General features: G+C 38.8%; 2 protein-coding genes across 2 annotated transcripts in view; one reads left to right on the top strand and one right to left on the bottom strand.

The window, feature by feature from the left end:
- RBKS (ribokinase) overlaps nt 1-16,528 on the bottom strand; it is a 72,191-nt gene extending 55,663 nt beyond the window's left edge. The window contains exon 1 of the mRNA XM_066546532.1: nt 16,361-16,528. Within this exon, the coding sequence (XP_066402629.1) occupies nt 16,361-16,410 (50 nt within the window). The 5' untranslated portion in view covers nt 16,411-16,528. The remainder of the gene's footprint in view (nt 1-16,360) is intronic.
- Nucleotides 16,529-16,756: 228 nt separating this feature from the next.
- The window catches only part of BABAM2 (BRISC and BRCA1 A complex member 2), a 161,130-nt gene continuing 151,661 nt past the window's right edge, over nt 16,757-26,225 (top strand). Inside the window, exons 1-2 of the mRNA XM_066547872.1 lie at nt 16,757-16,822; nt 20,181-20,340. Coding sequence (XP_066403969.1) covers nt 20,213-20,340 — 128 coding nt within the window. The 5' untranslated portion in view covers nt 16,757-16,822; nt 20,181-20,212. The remainder of the gene's footprint in view (nt 16,823-20,180; nt 20,341-26,225) is intronic.

Raw genomic sequence — 26,225 nt, 5'->3', positions numbered from 1 at the left:
AAAATGGCATCAATTCTCAATTCATTTTTCTTCCTTAGGCTGTTTTTTTTTTAGAGATTATAGCTTATTCTAAATAGAATATTAAGCAAAGATTATAAATTTTCGTGATTCCAGCACACATCTCCTAATAGCATTGCTCAGAGTTCATATTCAAGTACGTTCAACCATAAATATTGTTGTTTTAACAGTGGCCAGACTATGACTTGATTCTTCTCTCTTTTATGTTGGCATCAACCTGCAACTCCAGTGGAAGCATCATAATTTCACTGGTGAAAAAACAGGCTTGGTGAGACGAGAATTTTGGTCTCAGTGTTTCAAGTAGCATGGCATAACAACTGCCTGTGGGGTTCAAACAGCTTGTGGAAGACAGGGAAATGACCTCTTTTATTGCTTTGATGGAAAGGTACAAGACAAAGGGCAAAGGATAAAGTGCAAGTGTCATTTGTAACTGCTCAATTTTTAAAATAAGCTAAAACAGACCAAGCAAGAACACATAGCAACTTCCTGTAGTTCTCTACAAACAAACCCTCACTGTACTTCATTTTAGGCATGATTGCCAATCATTCCAGACCAATTCTCGCCTGTAGAAGCCCATTCTTATTTTTCATATGAAACAAATTTGGATATATACTAATCTATATATCTGATCTGATATCTATACTGATCTATGTAGGCAGTTTTAACTTTCACTGAAAGCAGTACTCCTGAAACAGGTTTCTTTGCTAATATAATGGTATTCTCTCATCATTTAATTCTGCAACTATACTAACTTTTGATTCACATCAGACAATTTTAATGAGCATTTCAGGCTTCTTTTATGAGCAGGCAGTGATGACTAATCTGTATGATTAAGAAACCCTATAAATTCTTGGCTTATTCAGGGTGTCACAAAGAATACCCAAAATAGCCTAAAAGTGATGAAACAGCTAATGTTACTCCAAAACTAGGCTAAATAAGTTAATCAGAAAAAATGTCACATGAGCATTCAGAATTGTTACATAAAATGTTTTGCAAAGCCATTTACAACTTCTGACGTAATTGGAAAACACTGACCTGAAAAACCCAATATAAGTTACTATTCAACAAACTCCTCCTTGCTTACATGACAATTTCTGCTCACCTTTGAGAGGATAAATGGTGCAAAGGATACTGAGCTCTTATGTCTTACAAACAATCAGAAACTGAACTTGAAAACTCATAATACATTCTAAGTAAAGTAAAATCACTGCATGTTTTGCAAATTGTGCATAGTACAACTGAATCATGTTTATAGAGGAAAGTTCAGACTGAAACATCTTGAATTACTTTGGACATCACAAGCAAGGAATATCCTCCCTCATAATTTCAACCAAGTTTTTACAAAACAATATTTAAATGTAAAGCACACAGGAATGCTGCCCACATTTGTTTGAGACAAATGAAGAATCTTACTTACACTTATGTTTCAGAGGTTTGGGATGAATAAAGGCACAGACATAAGTATTCTACCACTGCAGTAACTTCAACCCTCTCTTCCAGCAGTGCCACGAGTTCCCATAGAGGCTAGAGCTGATTAGTATTTGTATTTAAGGACAGACATCCCTTTGGAGGGATGACATTAAAACCAGAACAGAACCCTTTACTACAGTGTTGAAGCACTGAATCAGAGGTGAAAGCACAATGTATTGAGTCATGAGTGCACCTTTCCCAATATTCTGGGTTTTCTCAAAAAGTTCCCCTCTAAGCATATGACTAAATCACATACAGAGATAGACAGTATCAAAAAGGGGAAAGGGAGAGATACATATTATGCAGAATTTGCATAAATTAATCCTGAAATGAATCATGGTTTGCTTCTGATTCTTCACACGTAACCACTGTTTGTTCATTGTTTTCAACACATGAAAACTAAAAAGATGTATTATTATTGTCAGCTTAAACTGATGTGAAGCCATGCCCTCTTCTCACAGCATTTCCCCACTATTTCTCTAGCACTGCTTTTATTGCTTTTATTTACAGAGCTTCCTAATTCAAAACATTTTGTTCAAAGGGTCATTTTCATTTGGATCAGTGCATTCATCCAACTCATTATCCAGCAGCCAAGGTGGGCCTGTGAAGGGAGGAGCAGGAGAGCCTCTGCTGGCAGCAGTACAGCCAGACTGCCCTGAGCTGCAGCTGGGACTTGCACTTGATGCTACTTTGTGTTGAAAACACTTAATGCTCTGTTGCTAAGGTTTGCCTAAGTAGTAGAGTATACTTAGCTCATTAGATATATGGAAAAGCTGAGAGTATCGGTACATTGCAGAGAATGGCATACATGAGAAAGGAAAATAGCAAAGCACGTGAATATTTTTCTCTAAAAAAGTCCCAACAATATTCTCATCAGGCAACTCAGAGGGAAGAGATTTCTACATTAGATTAAATATCACCAAAAATGCTTAAAATTACTAGTATTTAAATAGTATCAAAAGAAACATTCAGATTTCTTTAATTGCTGAAGAGAGGTGAAGATGATCAGGGGTAGGAAAATAGCAGCAGAAATACTGAATTTAAAACTGACTTAATAAAAAGCAATCTAATGTAAGACTCTAGAATTTAGCTTTGATTCTGTTCTCTTTGAATCACTGAACAAAACTTGCTTTCTCCACTCCTGGGAATTCCCTAGAATGGGGAAAATCCCAGTGAGATTAGAGTAGGTGTAACTAGCCACTGTCTAGTACATACAATTTACTGGCTTTTCATGATTCTCACAACTGAACAAATACAAAGGGAAGAACAGTTCTTGCCTCTAATATAATACAACATTGTGGTGAAAAAGTCTCAGACCTCTTTTGGATCTGGCTTAACATTTTGGTTTAGCCTTGATCTGTTTTGTCTAGCTTCATTTTGAAGATTTGAACATGTGCTGTGGGAAAGTATCCATAACATGGAGACAAAAAGACCACACTCTTTTCAAAATCTGATATTCTTGACTCATTTATGTTTTCACCCCTTTTAATCATCCATTAAAATATCTTATTGGGAGGTAGAAAATTTCCAAGATTTCCAAAGAGATTACCTCAGGAATTTAGTTAACTAGATCTTGGTTTAAGCATGGGGCAATCTGGTTCTAGGTTTGTAGACTTCCTTCAGCCCTTTAATGACTGACAAAACCCTAAAAATCATAGCAAATCTCTATTTTTTTCCTTTTATGTTCCTGAACATGACACTATTTTCTTTTAAAAAAAACTCAAAACTTTTCAGACAATTCAAACACTTGTCTATTGCTTGGACGTTTGATGGTCTGAGTTCTCTCTGTAGCCCACAGTGATGGGGGCTATACACTATAGAAGCACTAACCAAGCTGATCTCAGGCAAAATAATTGACACTTACAGAGGAGTCCCTCTGCAGCACAGTGAGATGCAAAAGCTTTACACCATCATCCTTTCAGAGGGATTCTTTAAAATCTGTTTGATTTTACACCAAAAAACATTTATCATCACAACACAAACAAGTGAATGATAAACTGGTGCAAAGCCGCAGGAATCTTTTCAATGAGTTTTGCCATCAGGGAAAATATGTATTTTATGAAACAGAAATATATATAAACAACAGATAAATATACAAACTGTTTATATAAGCACATTAATAGATATATAGATATATATAAATAGACAAACTGGTTTGTAGATCTCATTACTGAGTGGGTAAACAGCTGAAGTGGCACAACTGTAGAAAATCACTAGCAAGGGAGAAAATTAAATGAATGGCTGTGACTACACGTAGGAGGGCCACAAGAGTGATATCTTCTTATATGTACAATCACAGCTTCAATTGAAAAGGACCAAAACTTGTAACACATAGAATGAGAACAGCTGTCCACAGTTCTTCAAGAGCTTCAATGAATAATTTTGTTGACCCTTTGTGCAGAATCAGATTTTACCCTCCTAGATATTAAAAGCTGAAGCAAATAGAAAGGCATCCAGATGAACGCCCTGAAGCATTTATGGTAGTACATTGTACTGCATTTCAGTGAAATTATGGTATTACTAATACATCAACTTCCTAAATTATGTTATGAATATGAAAACTTCAACACAAAGAAATTATTTTTTTTATTAATTACCAGAAAGCTTTCTCATGGAACAACAAACCTGTAACATTTCCTCACATCACTAGCATTTAAATCTGGGGAAAAGGTGGAACAACATTGATGAGTTAATAATGTGTGGAATGTTTAATTCTGAATCTGAAGCTCTAAAGAGACTTAAAAACTCAAATAAATCTATCTTCATATATTTAAGTCTCAGCAAACATTCCATCATTCTTACCAAACATCTGTTTTGTATTTAAGAAAGATTGTGGAAATTTTCAGAATTGCTACTCTCTAGCTTTATTTGCCTCCCACGTTGTTCTTCATTGATGTCTCTCGATTACATTATTTTTGGAATGGCGGTTACATAATTATTTTCAATGCAATCTGACAGTAATATTAGAATAGACTGTCTCTGAAACAGGCTGTGCTCACCCAGAACTCAAGCAGGCTGCCTACAGTTCCTGTGCTGAACAGAACATTGTATCATGATGAAATACCAGTGCTGAAGCAGAAAAAAACAATACAAAACAAAACAACCTCTGCAACCCAAGCAAAGAGTGATCTTTACGTGCCCAAGGACAGATTAAGATAAATAAGACATGCAAACATTAACTTTTTTTCTATACCTCTTAAAAAAAGAATTTATCAGACAGCAGTGAACAAAGTAGAAATAATATGGTTGGTTGGACATGCCACATGGTCCTTGTTCTTGTCATCATGGTTTTCTATATACTGGTAAATCAACAAAGTAATCTGTACTATTTTTTTTTATTCTGATACTTTACTGATATCTGATACTGACAAAGTATGATACACTTCACTATCATACAGAAAACAGGGCACCTACCATACAAAATCTTGCTGTCAGTCTTTTTCAGGTAAAAAATAAGAAGAAGTCCCCCACACCATTAAGTATTGGCATTTTGCACACAAGCATATTGTGTTTTATAAACTATAATATCACGAGCAACACCATAGATGTGTTTTCAGAGTACAGAGTTATCAAGACAAAGTACAGTGTGGCCCAAGTACTTATAATTTTCTTCAATAAGATGTTGTTCTAAAAGCTTATAGCCAGGACAGTAATTTTGAGAAATATTATATTTTTTATCAAGTTTGTATGTGCAGTGCTTCCTACTGAATCCATATGGGTCATGAATGAAAAGTATAACCAAAATGAGACATTGTTTACATACATTTATTCAATGTATCATAAATAATGAAAGCAATAAATATATTTAAATATATGTATATTTATTATATGGGAATAGAATAGAATAGACTAGAATAGAATAGAATAGTTCAGTTGGAAGGGACCTACAATCATCATCGAGTTTTACTGCTCAGCCACTTCAGGATAAATTTTTAGTCAAGTTTTTACTTTGCAACTATCTTACTGTTGATAAAAGGAAGTGTTCTCTGAAGTTCCATCTAATTATAAAGGCACCAACTAAAATCTGGGATTACAGTAACATTAAGGCTTGTGGGGCAAAGATGAGAATGTGCAGGGTGTGGGGGGAGTGTGTGTGGGCTTCACTGGCCAAGTTAACTCTGCTGTGTCAGGTAGGAATCCCCTCCAGGTATGTCCCTTTACCCTTTTCACAACTTAAGCTCTTTTGGGAGAGGTAGATCCCTAAATATCAGAAGGAAAAGTGTAATTCTGTATAACCCTAGCCTCTAATGCCTATCAATAGACAACTCCTGTGTCTCCATTTAAGCACAGTATTTAATGAGCAACAGGGAATAAAAACTGAAGAAAAATCTGCACATTTTTGCTGTCTCTATATGGAGTAGTATGAGTTCCAGCAAAACCACCAGCTACTTTTTTTCCAAATGGGCATTTTTCACTTGGTCCTTTCTGGGAAAAAGAAAAATGAAAATTAATTTAAAAAATTATGGAATAATACTAACAGGATATTCCCAATGAATAATACTAACAGGATCAGACAATTAGAAGAAGGAATGAATATTCAATCTCATTACTGCTGAGAACATAAAAAATGCCAGTTTTCCCACGAGTCCTGAACTTGATCTGTTTATCCTTTATTTTCAGCTCTGACCAATGTTTTTTGTTTCTGCTCTTTATACTATCGAGTTTTATACATTTTGTATAAATAGGGATCTGAAAGAACACAGGAATATAGCATGTGATGGATGGAATAAATTGACGAAAGAGAGTTATGATACTTTGGACGTAAAAGTTATTTTTGAAAGATGAGAGGGAAAGAGCAATACAGAAGAGAAGTGCACTGTAAGAACACGATGTACAAGGACACCAAGAAGAGGTGAAAACAAATTAGGAGAAATTTCATGGTTCAACAATGACATGCTATTGATGTCGCACAGGAGAAAAAGGAGGAAAAAAGGACTAAATTCAGAAATGGAAAGAAGAAAGAATAAAATACAGAAGAGAGCACATTGATATATTTGGGAACATTACCACCTTCTTATTTTATAATTAGTTGTCACAAAGATCAACGTGTTCTACAAAGCTGCACCCACTTTGGCAACATACTAGTGAAAAGTAATTTTGTATTTTCTTCTGGCTTGAAGTATATGATACAAGGATCCTCAAGGGAACCTGGATGTCAGCATCAAATAATTTACTGCAGCTTGATATAGGAGCTAACAACTGGGGCCTTATAAAACAAGCAAACAAAACCTTACTGGTATGTTCCTATGGAAAGAACAGCTCAGACAGCTCCTAGAGGCAACATAATATATATGCCTGCCCAGAGTGTTTTTACACAAATTTGTTACCATTGACTCTGTATGATTTTTATTGCAGGTTTTGATTTGTGCCAGCAGCTCTTTACTGTCAGGAGTACTAAAATTCACCCAAAGATACTTAAGTCTAGAAATGCATCTAGGAAAATGGTTATTTCCTTTAACAGTACAGCCAGCAAGTAATTCATTAACAAGACAGAATGGAATATTAATCACACCATTCTGTGTCTCACAAAGGGGGAGAAAATATAATATTCTCAGTGTTGGATGTTAAAATCTAGTGCCAAACATCTGCCTATTGTGACAAATATTTTCAAATATTGTGCCAAACATCTGCCTATTGTGACAAATATTTTCAAAGGAGTTCCTTTAGTAAACTTCCCATTTGACGTTGTGAATCTTGCATGTCAGACACCTCCAGACTGAAAAGGCAAGAGACATTTTATTTTAAATAGTCAAAACCAGTTTTCAGTAATAGTAGGACAATAACCAAACCATTAAAAAATCTGTGGAAGTTATATGGAAAAAGTATTTATTGAGGCTAGAAAGTATACATGCTTTCATAACACAACGTAATATTCAATGTGTATCATGGGATACAGCAGAAGCCCAAGGAATACCCTGCAGTACTGACACTGCTATTGGTGCTTTGCATGCTATTTACTTGGAGCTGCTCAGCTGCTAACAGCCCTACAGAGAGCAAAAGGCAATAGTTGTGCTCTCTGTAACATGGGATGTTACAATGTGAAGCAACAGCCGTATGTTACAGAGCACTACTGAGATAAAATGACAGCTTTTTGTAGCACAAATTAACGAAAACCCCTTCTTACCATGACATTGGACAATTGCTAAATAAGCTTTCATCCCAACATTCTCTTCCCTGATCACAACCATTTTACTTCCTGACATTTCACTTTCTTTCAACAGAGGTATCAACTCTGGGTTTTCCACAGACAGATGAAGCCTCAGAAGGAATGCAGAATGATGGGGAAGATGCATGCCCAGGAGGTTGCTGTAACATCACCTGACTGTATAGGCAGCAAATATGAGCCAGGTCTGTTATGGCATTAGTAATTTTAGTCTCCAAAAATACATACAATAATTTTGTCTATCCTTTTATTCCAGCCTGGTTCCATTTCAGTGAATGACAATGGGAAAAGGAATTTCTTTCTGCTGTAGTCACTCATATGGTAACAATTTCAGGAAGAATCCTTTCACATCCTAGACCTTCTGTGTAACTGAACAAGTTTGTATATACTTAGGGCACACCATTTTGGCATTTTTTTCCAAATGGTCATACCCAGATCATTGAAAGAGATATTTTAGGAGAGTTCACTTGTGTTAGGTGAGAAAATAGATAGGCTGAAATATACAGAGAAGTAGTGTGTTTCTGAAATGAAGCTACATCACCAAAAATTACTATTAATTTTGTCTCATGTTGCAATACCCAGACTGATGATGTCCAGTCTCTAAAAACATTCATCTAATGTCTTTTCCCTTTCTTTTCACACTCTTTTTCAGGAAAGTCTACTTCCTTGGCCTAAAAATTCTTAAGTATTTGAAGGGATGAAATAAATAATATTTTGAGTCCACCACTCTCATCTTGCAACTTTAGCAACTGTTCTAACACTGGACTCTGCATTTTAAATGGATGAATTTTGTTTTGCCATTATGGTGTTGAAACTGGCCTCTCCTGTCACCAGCCCATGAGAAAGCATGTACACCCTCAGAAGGTTCAACAAAGAGATTCAGCTACTGATAGCTGGCAAATAAAGAGACTAAAAAGACGAAAAGACTGATGATCACATTGTTTTACTTTTGTGGGTAGTGTCTAATAGCTTACTGACCTCCAAAGGTGAAAAATTACATTCTAGTGAAAGCAGAAAATTGTGAGTCTTTAAGTCAAACAGTTAAGTAGCTCTGAATAACAAAACTGTAAGGAGTGCCACTGGGTTTCAGACAAGTGTTCTTGGCCAGGCGAGAGAACACAAGATGGAGTAGCTGATTTTCTTCTTTCATTAGGAAAATATACCCAAAAAATGTATCACCTGCTAGAATCAAAATGTTTCTAGATTCATTTACTCCATTACCCAAGTGAACTCTCTAGAGGATTAAGCAATAGTTTCCCAGTCTCATATGGACTAAAGCTAAAAGCTTGGTAAATACTAGTTTTATCTCACAAACCATAATTTTTAATTGCTAACACACATAGGAAAGGCATAATCCCCCACTGATGATATCATAGTCTACTGCCATGGAAATGACAGCAATATCATAAACACAGGTTTAACATGACCTCACTTTCATTGGAAAGAGGGAAATTTCACTAGAATGTGAATGGCATTGGGAATAGACACACAGATACCATACAGTGAAAAACTCTCTTACTAGCCAGTTAAACTACAGAAGATGGAGACAACAACTAGACCTGCAGCTGAACAGAAATAAGGTTCTCCTGGCCAAACACTGTGTTACCACCTATGAACCTTTGAACAGAGAGCCCTCTGAACTCCTGTCAGGGTTCCCCTTTGTAAGTTCACCACACCACAGAGGAGTCATCCCTGCCCTGACAGGCATACAGTTTAACCACAAGAACATGAACAATGTATGGCTATGAGAACCCAGTGTAGGATCTCAGAGCAACACTGTAGCTGGAATGCTTCCTAGAATGAGTAAGTACTTCAGAAGTGGGAGGAAAAGAACTCCACAGTCTCTTGAAGCACACAAAATAACATGAAGTCAGACGCAAATGCAGAAGTACGATCTCAGTGTGGCAAGTGCTAAGCATCTTGGCATCAGCTCAGGAAAATACATATATTTAACCTTCAGCTCTGAAGTACTCTAAGAGGAGTCAAACAACTCAAGGATTGGAAGCTGAAATTTGTGTGTAAGCTTTGTTTTGCCATGAGTTAGGAACGTTGAGTACTGTGCTGGACCCCAAGTTGAGAAAAGAAGCTTGAACTGAGAAAAGGGAGTGGAGAAATGTACAAGGCGATAATGATCTCACTTAAGAAGAACCTTTTATCTTGAAGGATCTCAAAGCAATTTACAAACTTAAGCAGACCAGACACTGCAGCTGGTAGGAAAAGAAGCAGACAGCTGGGAACTCATTCATGGGAAGGAGGAGGTAACAGAGGACCCTCTCGGTGCTGTATCTTCCAAAATACTGCTGCTGGGAGAAGACAGCAGGACTAGAACAGAGCTTTTCCCTGAATTTTGCCATGCAGCTATGCGAGAAAACTGCAGAAAGCAAGAAGATAGGCAGAGCTGACAGAAAGAGATGCAGAAAAGCAAGGGGCCTTTGGACAACTGGGGACATGTCACTGTTAGGACTGTAGTTTCCCTGCTTTTTATCTCAATTTCAACTCTTTAGGTAGACTCTTCACACTTCCTGCAGTAAAAACTTTGGTCGTTCCTATACTTTTTGCCCCTTTTAATACTTTATTCCAATTCTCTTTACTTATTCCTATCTTTTTACAAAGCAAACTGCCCTTCTTTCTGTCCTCAAATTGCAAAATGTTTTCCCAATGCACAGTAGGGCAAATAGTGCTGTTCTTGGTGACTGGGATTCATGCAGTACAGGCTTGACTGTAGTAACACATGGGGCATTTTTTAGTTTAAAAGCGCTACTAAATACATACTATTAAAACTCAACAAGATAAATGAGTCTAAAAATCAAGAGGCATATAAGTTATTGCTAAAATGGAATGCCTCTGGAAGTAAAACCAGTGCCTAATTACAGTACACAGTAGCATAGGACACAAAATGAAGATACCAAATGAAAGGGCAGGGACATTTCAATTAAATAGAATCCAGAAAGCAACACTTTTGTTGTCCTTAACTTAAAAGACATGGTTTGACCACTTTTACATTCATATTTCCCAAGACTTCTAAAACTTCCACATTTCCATTTAGGAAGGGGAGGAAAAAACCCGTTTTCATGGATAAGAGCCAAAGACAAGGGCTGAGCAGGTGTTCTAGCACCACCAGTCCTTCTCAGAGAGGGCCCACAGCATCCTCTGTGGCACAAACAACAGTTTCTTTCAGAAGGTGCCAGCTGGGATCAATGGCGCACTGTCTCTTGCTTGGGGTTCATAACCTTAGTTGCAAATGCAGCCCTTGTAATGAGTTTAAAAAAGCCCCTGGTGGCCTTGCCCTAGTTATTTTGTGTTAATTTAAGAAGCACCCAAGCAGACATTTTCCCTCCTTTTTCCCTCTCCAATATTTTGTCATTTTTTGTTAGAGGAACTTTGTTGGAAGCTTTTCAAGTCTGAGGTATAACACTGGATACCTTTAACATGCTAGAGTATTTAAGTGTCTGACCCTAAAATGAACTATCACTCAGATTTTGCTGGAGGATGACAATTTAATTTCAGTTTGCAGCAGTGAAAAGCTTCTTTTGATATGAACGAGCTTGGATCAGGTCCTGTACCACCAGTGTTTGGGCCAGTAGAGATACTCAAAAGCTGTATATGCATAGACGACAATTTTCTTACTGAATGCCATTACTGAAGATTTCATCAACTTGATTTTATCCCCTCTTTTTTTTGGGGGAGGCCCCCAAGACACAGCTTTCTTCCTGCCACACAAGAGAAGGCAAACAGGAGTTTTTCTAAACAGTTAGGATCTCTGAAATCAGAGCAGAAAAACAAAATGCTAAGCCTGTACATCCTGCATTTAAAATGCACCCAAATTTTGCTAGGTCAGAGAAGAAGACAAGAGGCAGACAGCAATGGGTCTGAAATCAAGCCCAGATCCTTCACTATTACATAAATGAAACAATTCACAGATGACACATTCTCTCATGCCTTGATGTCTTTCATTGGATCCAAAGATTAATTTCCTCAACTGGACTAAGCTTGCATTCCTTCACAGTTGTGCTTTCCCATGCTGCTGGCAATGGCAGATTGACTAGAATGAGGAGTGGCTGCTGCAGGGGAAGCATTACAGATAAAAACAAAAACACAAATGAAATGGATTTGAAGGATTCTAGAACACTTCACTGCTACGAGAAACTGAAGAGCAAAAAAAATATCAAAACAAGGCAAAACCATTAAAAGTTGGTGACATGCAAGAGAAATGGTGGAAACAAGAACATGTGTGAGATTGGAAACAAAGCAAAGAAGAAAATGAAGTCATATGCGAGATTTCCTCTGATCACTCGAAAGAAACGCAAGAAAATTCCTTTTTCACATTCCCACCAAAAAAATTATGCAATTATTGTTCCAAATATTGCACTTCTGAAAAAGATATAGTAAATATCTATATAAATAGATATAAAAAAAATACAGACATATTTTGTATCATGGACATTTCCAATGTGCCAATGAGCCATTTACTTCAGCACTTCAGCAGACAATAATCACCACTAGAGATTTAAAAGGAAGACACAGACTTTTACTAATGAGGTACCTTTGCCATTTGGCCCAAGCAGAGGTTGTGCTCCGTTAGCAAAGAGGATTTGATGTGTTTGGGATGTTCATACCAATGTGCATTTGTCACCTCTGTCACTGCAGATCAGCAACACACTACTCTTTATGGAACTCTCTGTGCTTTCTCTGCCTTGCCTTTCTGCCTTGCTAATGCTTACAGTCAGTTTAGTACTTGCAGTGATTATTAATGGTGGTTGTTACAGCAGGGGCTGGAAGCAGAACTTTTAGTTCTACTCCCTAAAGGGAGTGAAGAAATGTGATGAGAGGAAAGAGGTCCACAGAAAACTAAAGACTTGAAATCCTGAAAATTCTAAAAAATGCAGTTTTCCACTATTTGGACTGTGGTGTCATTCTCTTGAGTTAAACTGAAAGACTGTTGTTTTTGTGACTATCCAAAGACTGTTTTTCCATCTTACATTTTGTTCTATGCTTCTGCTGTTTTCAATTGCCATGCCAAAGTTTCCCCTGTTTATTCTAATTGTTTTAGTGTGTCTGACTCTCATTGGCTTATATGTTTAGTCTTGTCCTGATTTAATATGAATTAAAATGCCAATGCCACGACCAGTCTGCAAATATGAGTCAGAAGAGAAACTATTTAAATAATACTGTGGATGGTACTCGTCTGGTTTGATATCTAGATCATACAGAATAATGCTGTTTTTGTTTTCTACTACTATTGCCTGCTATTGCCAATGCAGTGTTGATTGTGATTATGACCACAAATATGTTTTGCTCCTGGTCCTATTAAGCCATAAGAGTGTGGTTTACTGCATGTATGTACGTGAGGTTGTTTTGATCATATGAAGTTCACTTTAGAAAACCCGCATTCTGCCACTGCAGCGCTACAGGACAATGAGAAAAGAATTTCTAATGAGAACAGTGTTTTAAAAGCAAACCACTGGGGCCCTTCCTTTTAGAAGAATTTTGAGACACGCTACCCTTTCTTCTGAATTTGATTATTTCTCAGAATTACATCTGAGTATCTGTCTTCAACTAAAGTTCCCTGTCCTTTTCTGTCTTGGTCATTATGTAAGATTCAGCACATTTCAAACTGTACATTCCCATTTCACACAGAGGTTGTACTCCTTTAAATCATTAGTTTACTGTACTGAGTAAAATCATTATATGCTAATTTTTTTTTTCCATGGTGAATCTGGCTACCATATGTCCAGTGGTGGCTTGAAGCTTTTCGGTACCTTGCCTCTACAGACCTGAGAATGTTTAACATTTAAGTCTGCCACTACCATTTCAAGTCTGACCCTCTCCAGTCAGAGGGTCAAGGTTGTGTCCTAAAGGGCCAACAGGGTATTTTACCAGTTTGAGTTATAACACAGCATTGTCTAGCTCTGGCAGAGTCTCAATCAATGTTATTACCTTCTAAGAAAGATAGGCTTTAGTGTAAAGTGTGAATAAGCCCATTAAACACAACGTATACAAAAATGTGTCCGGCTTCCTCTGTGTAACTCTCACAAATTTATTCAGGCTCCTCCAAATGGGTGATAGGCATTTAACATGACCACTCTTGTCCATGTCTTTTATAAACTGAAACATCAGCACAAATGACAAACTCACAAAACCCTGATGCTCCTTCATTCCAGCTGAAATGAACCCTAGCTTTAAATCCAGAATATGCAGCCCCCTCTAAATCTCATATACAAAGACAGTCAAGAGTTATGCTCCTGGAATCTAATCCTAACCCTAATGTGACAATTTTTATATTTCGTACAGCTTGTTTATAGTTTCCTGTTCCACCTAGGCACAATCAAGCCTAGTGCTTAGTACTTTCCGGTAATTTTACCCAGATTTTCCCAACCCAGGATACATTTAAACAATGTCTAAAGGTGCCACATGGAAATTTTGGTCAGATTAAACTCTTGCCAGCTAAATTTAAACACACTGTTCTTCTTATTTTATTAAGTGCCTGAAGTTCTGTGCTAGTAACAGAAAGAATGAAGCCATCCCTTCTTTTTCAACTGAAGCTGATTAGCTTATCACTTATACAAAGCCCTCTCAATGCTACTTAAAGCAGAGGCTAATAATGGTGTCAGATATGTACTTGTGATCACGTTTGTACACTTTAAGAAACCCTCTCAGCTGATTGAAAAGTGAAATGGCTTTTCTTCAGCCACTTAATCTCAGTGTAACAGCATCTGTCACTCCAGCCCATGGTGTAATTTCTGGTTACAGTATGGTCAGTTAATATGCCTTCAAATAAACGACTGCATTTCTATCATATCAAACATGCAGCCAAAAAAAAAAAAAAAGAGTAAGAAGTTTTCTTGTTTGGTTGCTTAAGTGTCAAGAAAATCCCAAAGCTGCAGTTGTCAGCAGTGCTTAAACTGGACTTCTTTTCCCCACATTTTAGAAGACAGGAAAAGGAATGTCTTGAGGTTAGAGCACCAAGTTTTGCATTTCAGTGCGACGTCATAAGCATCTGAGAGCTCATTCACACATAACATCAAGATCAGTTTCACAGTTCTTACTCTGACTTACTAGACAACTATTCTCCTTGGAAAGCTGCCAGTATGTTCTGCAAATTACACAGAGCATTAAATCTTTCTGACATAGGTTCTATGATTATTTAAGGGGCTTCATCATTCCTGAACACAAGTCTATGCCTAAGCAGTACTCATTCCTCAGCATGTTCCTCTAATCATATGTTCTGCACTTTCTTGACCCACAGGCTTTGGTCTAATTGCCTGCTGATAAAGGACATTTTTTTAATTGCAGAATTCCAAGCAGGACAAGCTGATGCAGTCCAGGTATATACACTTAAAATCCTATTTTAACCAAGTCTGAATACAGAGTACGGAGATGTGTTTAAAATAGTACAAATCAAAGACTGATTTCCAACTTTACTGGGACTGACAAGGCCAGCCAGTTCAGGTTAGAATTTGCATAGAGAATTCTTGCAATTTTGCTTGAATTCTCCTGTTATTTAGTATTGACTACAAAGCCAGGGCTACTGGAACCAAGAGCTTTAATGAACTTCTGTACTTCCAAATTTCAAAGAAGTTCCCAAACCTTACCTAAGTACAAAAAAGAAAAAGGAGACAAAAACGATAATGAGACTCAAGTATTAATTTGAAAAACAAAATGCTCAGAAAACAAGTAAAGAATTATTTTTAAATAAGATATTAATTTAAAAAACTTTTTAAATAATTAAAAATAGCTTTGGGGTTCAGAGCTGCTAAATTTTTGAGGGCTTCTTCCTATATGCACTTCTTGGATATAAATACCTTGGGAGGGCCTCCCTCTTTTCCTCAATCTCATTTGAAAGTGTCACACAAAATGTTGTATGCAAGTAATCAACTTACAACCAACAGATTCGTGGAGCTAACTTTGGTTTCTTTACAATATTAACCTTACTTTCTCACTTTTCCAGTGGAGACAAGTGTGCTTTGAACTGAAAACATGTTACGGTTGACCAGTTTGCTTTACTTTCATAAAATCCTTTCAGACTCCTGTGCTGATAACGAGTGTCAGAGTTCCAGGTTTCCCGTGCGGGTGCCTACGGAACGCTGCTTCCCTGGCCAAGGCCAACACCGACCCACCCGGCGCAGCTGAAAACACAAACCCAAGTCTCTCCTCTCTCCCGAGTCACAGACAGCTGATCAAAGCTCCGGCACGCAACACGTTCAAACCTCTCCCCGTTCCCACACTCTTATTTCAAAGCACTATTCGCAGCTGACATCACCCGGGCGAGCCGCCCCCTCAGCCCTTCGAAGAGTCTCAGAATTCCGGAATGGATAAGGCTGGAAGCGACCACAGCGGGTCACCTGGTCCAGCCTCCCTGCTCGAGCAGGGTCATCCCAGGGCACAGGAGCGCATCCAGACCGCTCCTGATCGTCTCCAGCGATGGAGACTCCACGACCCCTCTGAGCAATCTATGCCCGTGCTCAGTCCTTTCCTCTGCCCGGGGCCGAGCGCTCCACCCGCCGCGTCCAGCGCCGACCCCGCTCCTGCCCTCCCGGCCTGGGGAGACATGACACCCGCCTGCTCCGGCCCGGGGCCATCCCGGCCCGGCCTAGCCCGGGGAGGCCCGGCATGCCGGCGCTGTTCCCCGGGCACCGTGACGCCCTGCGTTCCGATGACCTCAGGGTCGCTCCGCCCAGTGGGGGCAGAAAACCCCCACCCGGTACTAACCTGACCAGGTCGGTCATACAGGATCCCACCACCACCACCTCCGCGGCCATGGCGCCGGGGCGGCCCTTGGACCCTGACCCTGACCCGCCCCGGGCCCCGCCGCGGCTTCTCGGGTTGCCATGGGCGACGGGCTGCCCGCGGGGACCTTCGCCCAGCAGGGCTGTCCCTGCCGAACGCCTGCTGCCACGACCGCCCCCTCTCCCTTCCCCTGTGCCCCGCGCCGCTCGGGCCGCGGCCCAACCGCCGCCCCACGGCCTGCGCGGCGACGCGGCCCGCGCAGGCACTTGCGGCGGACGCCAATATCGGGCCGGTGAAGACCCCTCCGGCCCGGGTGGGAGCGGCGGCGGCGGCGGCGGCGCGGGGGGAGCGGAGGCGCGCACGGTGCGCGGCGGGGCGGGGGCGCGCACGGCGGGCGCGGGGGCGCGCACGCCGTTGCCAAGCGGCGAGTTCCGGCCGCCGTAGGTAATGGCGGGGCCGGGACGGGCGGGATGGGACGAGCGAGCCGCGCAGGGAGAGCGGGAGGGAGCGAGCAACGCCACTGCCCTTCCCGGGCCAGCGGCGGGCGGAAGGGGACCCAGCGCCGGGAGGCTCTGGCCCGCAGCCGGAGGAGGCCGGCGTTAGCACCGCCGCTGGGGCGGGGCGGGGCGGGCGCAGCGCCGCGGGTGGCGGCACCAGCTGGGGAGGGAGCGGGGCTTGGCCAGGGTCAGCCCGGAACGGGAGTGGATGGACGGAAAGTTCCCCCTGAGTGTGGGGAAGAGCTTCTCTCCTCTGTGGGTGAGCACTGCAGCAGATTGTCCAGGGATGGTGCGGAGTTTCCAGCACTGGAGATACTGAAGAGCTGCCTGGACACAATTCTGTGCCATGTGCTTCAGAATGACCCTGCCTGAGCAGGGAGGTGGGTCCAGGTGACCCGCTGTGGTCCTTTCCAACCTTACCCATTATTCTGGGATTCTGAGCCTTCTTCCGTGCCAGGGCTTAGGTAACTTGGTTGTTTACCCGGGGCTCCGCAGATGCACATTGGTGATCGCATTCCATGGATGTGTTCGGGCACGGCTGCAGGAGGCGGCGGTCGTGCGTCCCCTCCTTTCCCCACTCCCACCCAGACACAACTCCTGCCACCCGCCCCCAAAGTGAAAACCACTCAACCAGCCTGCCGACAGCCACGCCAATAAGGTTAGACAGGAGAGGTGCTGTCACGCTTCCAGGTTTCCATCACAATATTCACCTTTTCGTTTTTAAATCTTCTCGTAATGCCCATTATGGTATGGCCGGTGGTGGAAGGACAGTGTCTTGCATCCCCAATCAGAGCCCGGGACTTCATGGTTACTGTGAAGCCTGTGTAACATTAGCCCGAAGTCACAGTGATAGCCAGCTGAATCTGAGAGGATTCAACTCTTAGTTTGTTTGCCTCTTTCAAAGGTTTTGTTTTGGGAGGGAAACAGTCCAGTGAATTTTGTTTTTCTTAATTCCCCTGAGTTTGTTTGTGTTCAGTTTCCAGTACTGTGGGAAACTTACACTGAAGAAAAACAATGTATATGACAACTGAAACTTAGGAAACTGGTACAAATTGTGTTCTAGTTTGTAAAGCCCTTTGTTTACAAAATAAATCAGTGAGTTTACTTGATAGCAACCCTTTAAGTATTGTGTATCTGACTTGGTAAATGGAAGGTACTGTGATTTTAAGAAATGATACAATAAAATATAGAAAAATGCTTAACAGTCATTTAAATCTTGTTTTGACAATATCTGCAAATTTTATTAATAGAAAGACAAGGAATCTCATTTCAAAGTTCATTTTGGAAGGTGCTTCTGGTCAGCCGTGATCACAAGGTGTATCACCCTCATATCACAGTCCCCTTAAAACATGTCATTATCAGAACCAAATCTCTGATCTTCATGTATAACTTCAGCATTGCTAGAAGGATAGCATATTTTTCAGCATGTTCTCATGGTTTAAGAAGTTCTCAACTTCATCAGTCCAGCTGCTCTCTGCTTGAAATTACTCTTCCCTACGGCACGGCTGGCAGACTGAAGTATGTGCCCTGTTGTAACCACTCTTGGTGCACAGTATTTTAGCTTAGACTAATTTTTATTAGAAGTTCAATCTAAGCCATTGGACTTTGCATTGAAATAGGTCAAGAATGGGCTTGTGTTTTCTCAGTCCCTCTGGGGAAGAATAAAGGTGAGTAGGCAGAAATTTTTAGTAGAAAAGTAGCAAACCAGAGGTAGTATCTTAAATTGCTGTAGGTGTTTGCTAAACAAACTTAAGTTGTTCCATTGTCAATTAAACAAATCATATATGAGAACACATTATGTGTCAGGGCATGGATACATAGTCTTCAGCTTCTTCACTGCCATAAAATGTAGGAGCCAGTGTACTTAAGATAATTACTGTTTTTAGGAAGTCTTACTTTATTAGTCTTTCAGTTTGCCTTAAAGTGCCTGGCCTTTGCTTTATTAAGATACTTTCTGAATATCTAGGACAAACACTCTTGAGTGTTGCTTCCTTCTACTCCAGTGTGAATAGCTTTCATGAGAACAGAATGTTAAATTTAATGTTGTTCCCAGTTACAGAGATATAGTAGATTCTGCAGAATATCCATTAGTTGTTAATTAATGCTTGTAAACTGAGTGTGAGAAACAACAGAAAATTGCAATTATTGCCATGAGTTGTTCACACTCTTGTTATAGAACAGTTACTAATACAGCAGTCCATATGCAGTTTTAAGAAAGTGAATGCAGTGTGCATTAGTGTTTTTCAATTAAATGCCATTTAAAAAAAATTTTAATGCTGATGGTTTCTGTATGAGCTTTTCTGTCCCACTTGTCAGTGGCAAGTTCATGTTACCTTCAGTCATTTACTGCCTTGTTTTCCAAGACTACCAAGTTCAGTTAATTTTCATATGAAGCTCTGTGCCTTCGAATGTGATCAAATACATCAACATTTTAATAGGTTGGTTACCTTCCTTTTCTCTCACTTCTCCTACCACGTTTTTTTCAGTACGTTGTTTTTCACATACTGTAGTCTTTTTGTGCTACAACGACTTAAAATGTGCGTGTGCTCAGTTTCTGCTTTTCACCTAGAAAGCAACAGTTTCCTAAAGTGTGCTAAATTAATGGCCTAATTGATTTAGCATAAGGTCGTGCAATTGTAAACACTTCTGAACAAGCTGTGCTTAAAATGTGTTTACATCAGCTTCCTGATCTGTTACATGAAGGAAGATTAAGATGCCTTTCAAAGAGTGTGGTGATACCACTGAAAGAGAAGCAGTGTTAGCTTTTAAAAGGCACCATGAAGTCCTGTAAATTGCCACCTAATGAAGTGGTATAAAACTAATACCGAATATTAGTGAGGACACTAGTGTTCTTGGAAATTACAGGTGAGAATACTGAGAGGTATCAAACCCCTGGGCCCATTGCAGTTAATGTAAGTTCCACTGATTTCAGGGGACGTGGAACAAGTGTGACTTGTCAATTACAGACTGGGAATGCCCCTAAGAAGGACTAGGCTGGGAAGTGTCAGTGGCCCTCAATTTTATTTCTCATTCTCAGAGGGTTAGGGCCTTAACTAAAGGTGGCTAGGACATAATTCTGGCTTTATGTTGATACTGAATAAACAGGCTTCATTGAATGTTGCAGAGGTGGGAGGAAAAAAACCCACTTGTGTTCATTTTTTCTCTATAACCTGTGCACAGTTCTGTTACTCTGCACTCCGGATCTTCTGCGTGCTTAGCTTTTTTTCTATTGATGTTTGCAAAGTACATGTGAATCTACATCACATAAGCAGGTAATTTAAAAATTTTATTTTCTCCCTTTGCAGCTCAAGAGAAGAGAAAGGAGGAACATCATAAAATGTCACCCGAAGTGGCCTTGAACAGAATTTCTCCAGCACTTTCACCCTTCATTTCCAGTGTGGTCAGGAATGGAAAAGTAGGACTAGATGCTACTAATTGTTTACGGATTACAGACTTGAAGTCTGGGTGAGTTCCTCGTCCAAAATGAACACCCAACCCCTCACAGCTGTCTTTCAGGGCTGAGTTTTATTAGGTGCATGTGTTTAAGCATTTTGAACACAGCTGGAATTGATATACTAGCTGACATACTAGCTACGTTATTTCTTGTCTTACCATTTTGTAGTTGGGGAGACTAAATTTGTCATATTTTTGGCAATAATAATCTTGTTAAGACACTCGCATTGCTGCCACTTGATAGTGCTGGTTTTCAGCAGTGAGATAGTTACAAACACTTTTTTCTGTTGTTTATTGCTTGCTTACTCAATCTTCACTGTATACCAAAAATTGAAAGACAAATTTGTGTGAGCTTACCTGTAGTCATGAATATGCCAAACCAGAAGAAAAAGTAACTTGTGTTTTATCTGGCCTCCCTCAAGTTCAGTACATCAAATGGCTATAAGGCCAAGTGTTTGAAATAAGCTAAGCTGCTCCTTTTATTTTTAATTCTGGAAGCGTTCAGATGCGGTTTCAGGTAGTAATAGAATTTTGGGATTTGCATATACAAACAGACTTTGGTGTATAACCTCTGTGAATAATACATGAGGAGAGTGAAATGTTTAGATGACACATGTCAGAAATTGCTTTATTCTTATAGAGTTGAACATCTAACAGCATCTTTTTGATTCAGGTGTTTTTGGGTTTCTTTTGCTACAGGAGCTCAGAGACTGAAATTACTTTTGGTTTAGATATACAAATCATCTTGTTTGTACAAACTACTGTTTTGTATATAGTTTTGAATGATAGCATAATAAAAATAACAAAAGGTGTTCAGAAGCACCACAAATCACTGTTGTTTAAAATGCAGTTCTGCTGAAGACTTTGTTTAATGTGCTTCTGAAGGCTGTTTTATTATGGTTTCATGAAAAGCTTCGGAGGTGCTTTTCTGCTTGTAACAATGCCTTTTCAGGAAGGAGGTTTGCATTCTGGGGTTAGTTTGAAAGGAACTATTCCCTCCCTGTGAGGTGCTGGGACAGAGTACAGATTTACATGGAGGTCTAAGAAGCCATGACTTTGTTATTAGTGTGGACTGGCTTGACATTTAGGCTTGCAAATTACATAAGACAGGCTGAGCAGTTCTGCATCTGCTGCTGTCATTTCATGCTAGATCTTGCTTTCCCTTGAACTAGTCTTCTAGGAAAGCTGTGATAGGAGCTCTTACATTTTTCCAATTGAAGTCTAAGAGAAAGGAATACAAAGAAAAGTAGAGAGAAAACACAACTGTTTGTTGGGAGGTAGCTAAGGGGTTTGCTCTCTACCCACTGAATGCTTATGCCGCTGTCTTTAAAGTAAGAGATTAAAATAATAAAAAGTGGTATTTTCTAGCTGACTCTTTTCACAGGTATTTTTAATAGGTGTCTAAAGTTTTCGGCCACTGATCGTGACAAGATCTCATATTTGCTTTGTTAAAACCTGACTGTTTTCCAGGAGTTTATTCTTTAAAAAACTAAAAGCTGCCAGCAGCTGCACCTGTCACTCAAACCCAGTGATTCAAAATGTATAGTAACTCTGTTAATGTGGAGTTTACACACACGTGCAGCACCTGACAGAGGTTGTTTCATAGCTCGTTTAAAGATACTAGCCCACCTAAATGCACATGTAAGAAATAATTTTTTCCTTGTTCTGGAACATAAACATAAACCTCATTCTTTATGTTGAGTCTTTGTTGTAGCTTGAGGTTGTTAGGAGATGGAGTCAGGATAATCAAGATTCTTCATTTATTTCAGAATTATTTTGAAGGTTTTCTTTCTTTAGTACAACTAGTTTCTTAAAACCATTGCTGTAAACAGAATTAATTAACAATTGCTGGAAATTTCTTTGAAATGTAAATTTCATGCATGTGCTATTAGGAAAGATTTTTGTTTATTACAAATAAATTGTTAGTTATTTATAATAGAAAATTCTGAATTCATGTGTCAATATGGAAATACAAAATTCTCATGATTTAGTGCTTAACTGGTCAACAGTGCAGAATTACTTACCATACTATGGATGAATCACAGTATTACAGAGATGTCCCTTCCATAACTCAGGATCTGGTTCAGTGGTCTTTAACCTTGATACAGGAGTTCTTTGACATTCCACAGACTATTTCTCAGAGTCTCATGTCAGCTGATAAATAGCAAAATCCCTAACCCACAGCTTTATTAGTAGGTCTAAATTTATTGCTTCATACTGACTGTAGAGGAAAACTTTGTAGGGCATTGAGAGTTTAAAAATAAATTGAAGGCCATTGGCCTACTCTCCTCCCCTTTCCTCACATCATGAGATGATGCAAATGCCTGTATACTTTCACTTTCATTACACTTTTTAAAAGGAAACAAAATAATGCAGCCAAAATAATCAGAACAGGCAAATGTAGGTGGCATCAAGATGGTGAAGAACTGTGAGGCCATTGAAGTTGGACATAAATGGTAAAAAAATGAGAACTATTTTTAGAGACATGGGGATGAAGTTCAGGATATCAATTGCAAAACTCCCATTTCAATGGGTTGAAATCAGGCTTTAAACTTAGAAAGTAGAAGCAGGCAGTTTTAGATTAAATGTGCTAGATTAAATGTTTGAAGTTAGATAAAGAGCAGTTCTTGTTCACAAGTGAGTGTGACCACTTGGGAGTACTGTCAGTTCAGAAACTTTGCTTTTGAATAGTGATTGTACATTTATTCACACGTGACAGAGGTTGTACACACAATAGTCTAGGCTGTTAAAACCCTAGCCTAGCTTAAGTTTATTACAGAACATGCAAATATTTCCTGCTTTACCTGGTGTGTTATGTGATTTATAAGATTTTTAATAATAAATAAATACAATTTTACTGTAACCTTTAAAATCTTATGATATTTAAGGTAATCACCTCAACAGCTATTAATTTTGACAACAGAAGCATCTGTAAGCTTCTGGGGAGGAGCTATATGGTTGCTCCACTGTCACATACCAGACTGTTACTCTTAGAGAAAATTAGGAGTTACTGTTGTTATTCCCCTTCCCTAATGAACCAGTGCTTTACAAGGTGTAACAAAATAAAATGTTCAAGCTGAAGATCCATCCGTTCTCATTTCTTAGGTTTTAGAAACAGGAACTGTGCTTTACAAGGAATGATGGTAACATACTGAATAAAGTGGTATTTCTAAGGCCTTGCCCATTCAGAGCCTTGGTTTTGACATTCTCAGAAATGGAAAGTATTTCCTTTCTGTTTCACCAGTAGAAGATCAAGTACCAGATTTTAGCCCGTCACATCAGTTGATTTTGATTTGTAAATGGCAAGCATATTAAGCCTTTAATTATTTGAAAAGTCAATCCATATGTCAGATAGTTTTAGTAAGGAACTTGTTTTGCACTTTTTCTGACTTATTGCTGAGATTGACAACTTTTGTTGTATTTTATAAACTATATTAAAGAGCTGATGTTAGATGTATGAAGTATGATGATATGTTAATTTGCTTTGCTTTCAAGTGTGGGAGGGAAATATGTCATAGTAAGGAAATCCTATTGTTTTACAGTCTTTGAGTATGTAAATGTTTTATAATAATATGTTACAGTTTCATAATGTCTGTGTGTTTTACAAACTTATTAGACAGTACCAGTCTCATAAGACACATATATTTACATCTATGATTAGGATATTCAGAACAAAGTACTATTTATAATCTTTATTTGGCCCCTGCTGATGCAGACCCCTGAATGGAGCTCAGTGATATGGTGCAACAGAAAAGAAAGAGGCTCTGCGACGGAAATACTCATAAAAGGTTAGGTGGCCAAGTCTTTTTGTAAATAGGGCCCCACAGTGAACAAAAGTAGAACTGGGGTGTAAGGTCATGTCTGAAATATAGCACCTTAAGCAGCATTGATTCTGGTGATAAGAAAACCCTGGCAGGCGTCTGTGTTGCATTAATAAAAGACATTCTTCAAGATGACAGAGTGGATGAAAGCATATTTAACTCTTGCATAGGATATTACTTTGTTCTAGACCCAAAGAAAATACTGCTGCCACTTGAGTCAATGCCATTTATTGTATCATTCAGTTAATCTCTACTAGTGTCTCTTTGAAATACTGACCCATCTTAATTAGATATTAAAATCTACTCATAACCAACTGAACTGTGGCTGCGGCATTTTTCTTAGCATTTACACATATAATCATGGGAAAGATGTTGAATAGGGAAAAGTGATTATTATGTAGATTTAGAAATAGAGGATATTTTCCTATGTGAAGGGTGTTTAATTGTTGTATAATGTAGAATCCAGTTATTTAAGAGACTGCTGCTTTTCCTATGGTGCGTTACAAGAGTGAAAGACATAGTTGTGGTGGTCATTGCCTTTGAGAACTCTTTTTTTCCCCTACAGCTGTTCATCAGGGCCCATGCTTGAGCTTCAAATTATGCTGCAAGCCTATTCTTCTTACTCAACAAACTTGATTTTGTTTTTTTAAATTACTTTGATGTGTTCCACCAGGCAAAATTTCAAAATGAATACAGTGATTTAAAGCTGCATATATTAAGATTCTATTTTTTTAGGTATCCACTCATAACAAAATTTTAAATTTCATACTTTCATGGTTATATTTATTCCATATTTATGAGAAGATTAACTGTGGAATGTTTATGTAAGTGGTTTGTAGTAAACCATGTTAGTATTTTGTTCTTTTCACTTGTCTTATTCCCTATTGATTTCTGCCTCTCTGCTTGATATTGAGCTATGTGTGCAAGTTGTTATGTTCCTGAAAGAAACCTATATGAAGAGTGGTCAAAAGAATGTAATTCTTTCTGGAGTAAATTTCAACATAAAAATTTATTATCAAGCTGTAAAAAGATATTTATAACTTTATTGCCCTGCTTCCTTGGAAGCAGCAATGATTTACTTTTTTTCTGTTATCAAGTAGACTGCAATATGCTTTGGTATTTCCCTTTCTTTTGGGCATTTCCCTTTTTAAAGTAAATATGCATTTTTATGTGCATATTTTGTGAAATAATGTTGATTTTAGCTGTGAAATACTATTATAGTACTCTAGCAGTTACTTAAAGCTTTGCCTTGGTCTTTTGCATTTGATTAATTTAAAATGAAAGATTCTACTTTAGTTACTTGAGAAAGATTCATATCCATCATTCACATTGGTGTCTGTAGGTAATTTTTTAAACATGTTTATGTATGAAGTTTAATGAATCTTACTCTTCTGAACACAAGTACTATGAAAACCTCTTTTAAAAAATAGTTATGTTTTGTGTAAAATGCCTACTTGAAAGGATGTGGCAGTTTCTAGGAGGTGTGGTCTTGAGTCTTTTACTGCTGTATACAAAGTAGGTTGTTTCATTCCAGTTTCTGATGACAAATATGGTTCTTCACTGCAAAGAATCTTACTACTAGAAGTTCATCTCTCAAGTATAATGTAAAAGGCTGAAGCTCTGATGGGACAATTTGATAGAGTTGGTGCTGTGGAGCAACACTTGGAACAGCAGTTTTTCTGTGCTGATTAAAAAAGACTTGACTGTGTCCAAGGTTGCATTCTCCTGCACTTGTTTCTAAATGATGAAAAAGCAAAGGCAAAATGTCTGTCTGGTAAAAGGTCAAAGTGTAGGGCATACGTTTGGCAATGGTTTTATAAATAATCTCCACAATGTTTGGCATTCTTTTTACACCAGTTTTAAACAAGGTGCTTGAAGTTGTTCAGAATAAAAAAGTTTGTGTTTGTCAGTTTCAAGTGCTATGAGGAAAGAAAGGATTTTAAAAAGTAAAGGTAGCACTAGATAATTGCAGTAACTTGGGCTCTCATTTAAAAGGTTACATACATTTTCCTGAGATTTTTTTCAGTTTAAATACTGTACAATATGTCTTTGCTGGTATTTTTAGATGAGGACAGT

This window comes from Molothrus aeneus, chromosome 3, assembly GCF_037042795.1.
Source record: "Molothrus aeneus isolate 106 chromosome 3, BPBGC_Maene_1.0, whole genome shotgun sequence".
NCBI lineage: Eukaryota > Metazoa > Chordata > Aves > Passeriformes > Icteridae > Molothrus > Molothrus aeneus.
The sequence above is the reverse complement of the archived record's forward strand: the minus strand, read 5'-3'. Positions and strand labels throughout refer to the sequence as shown.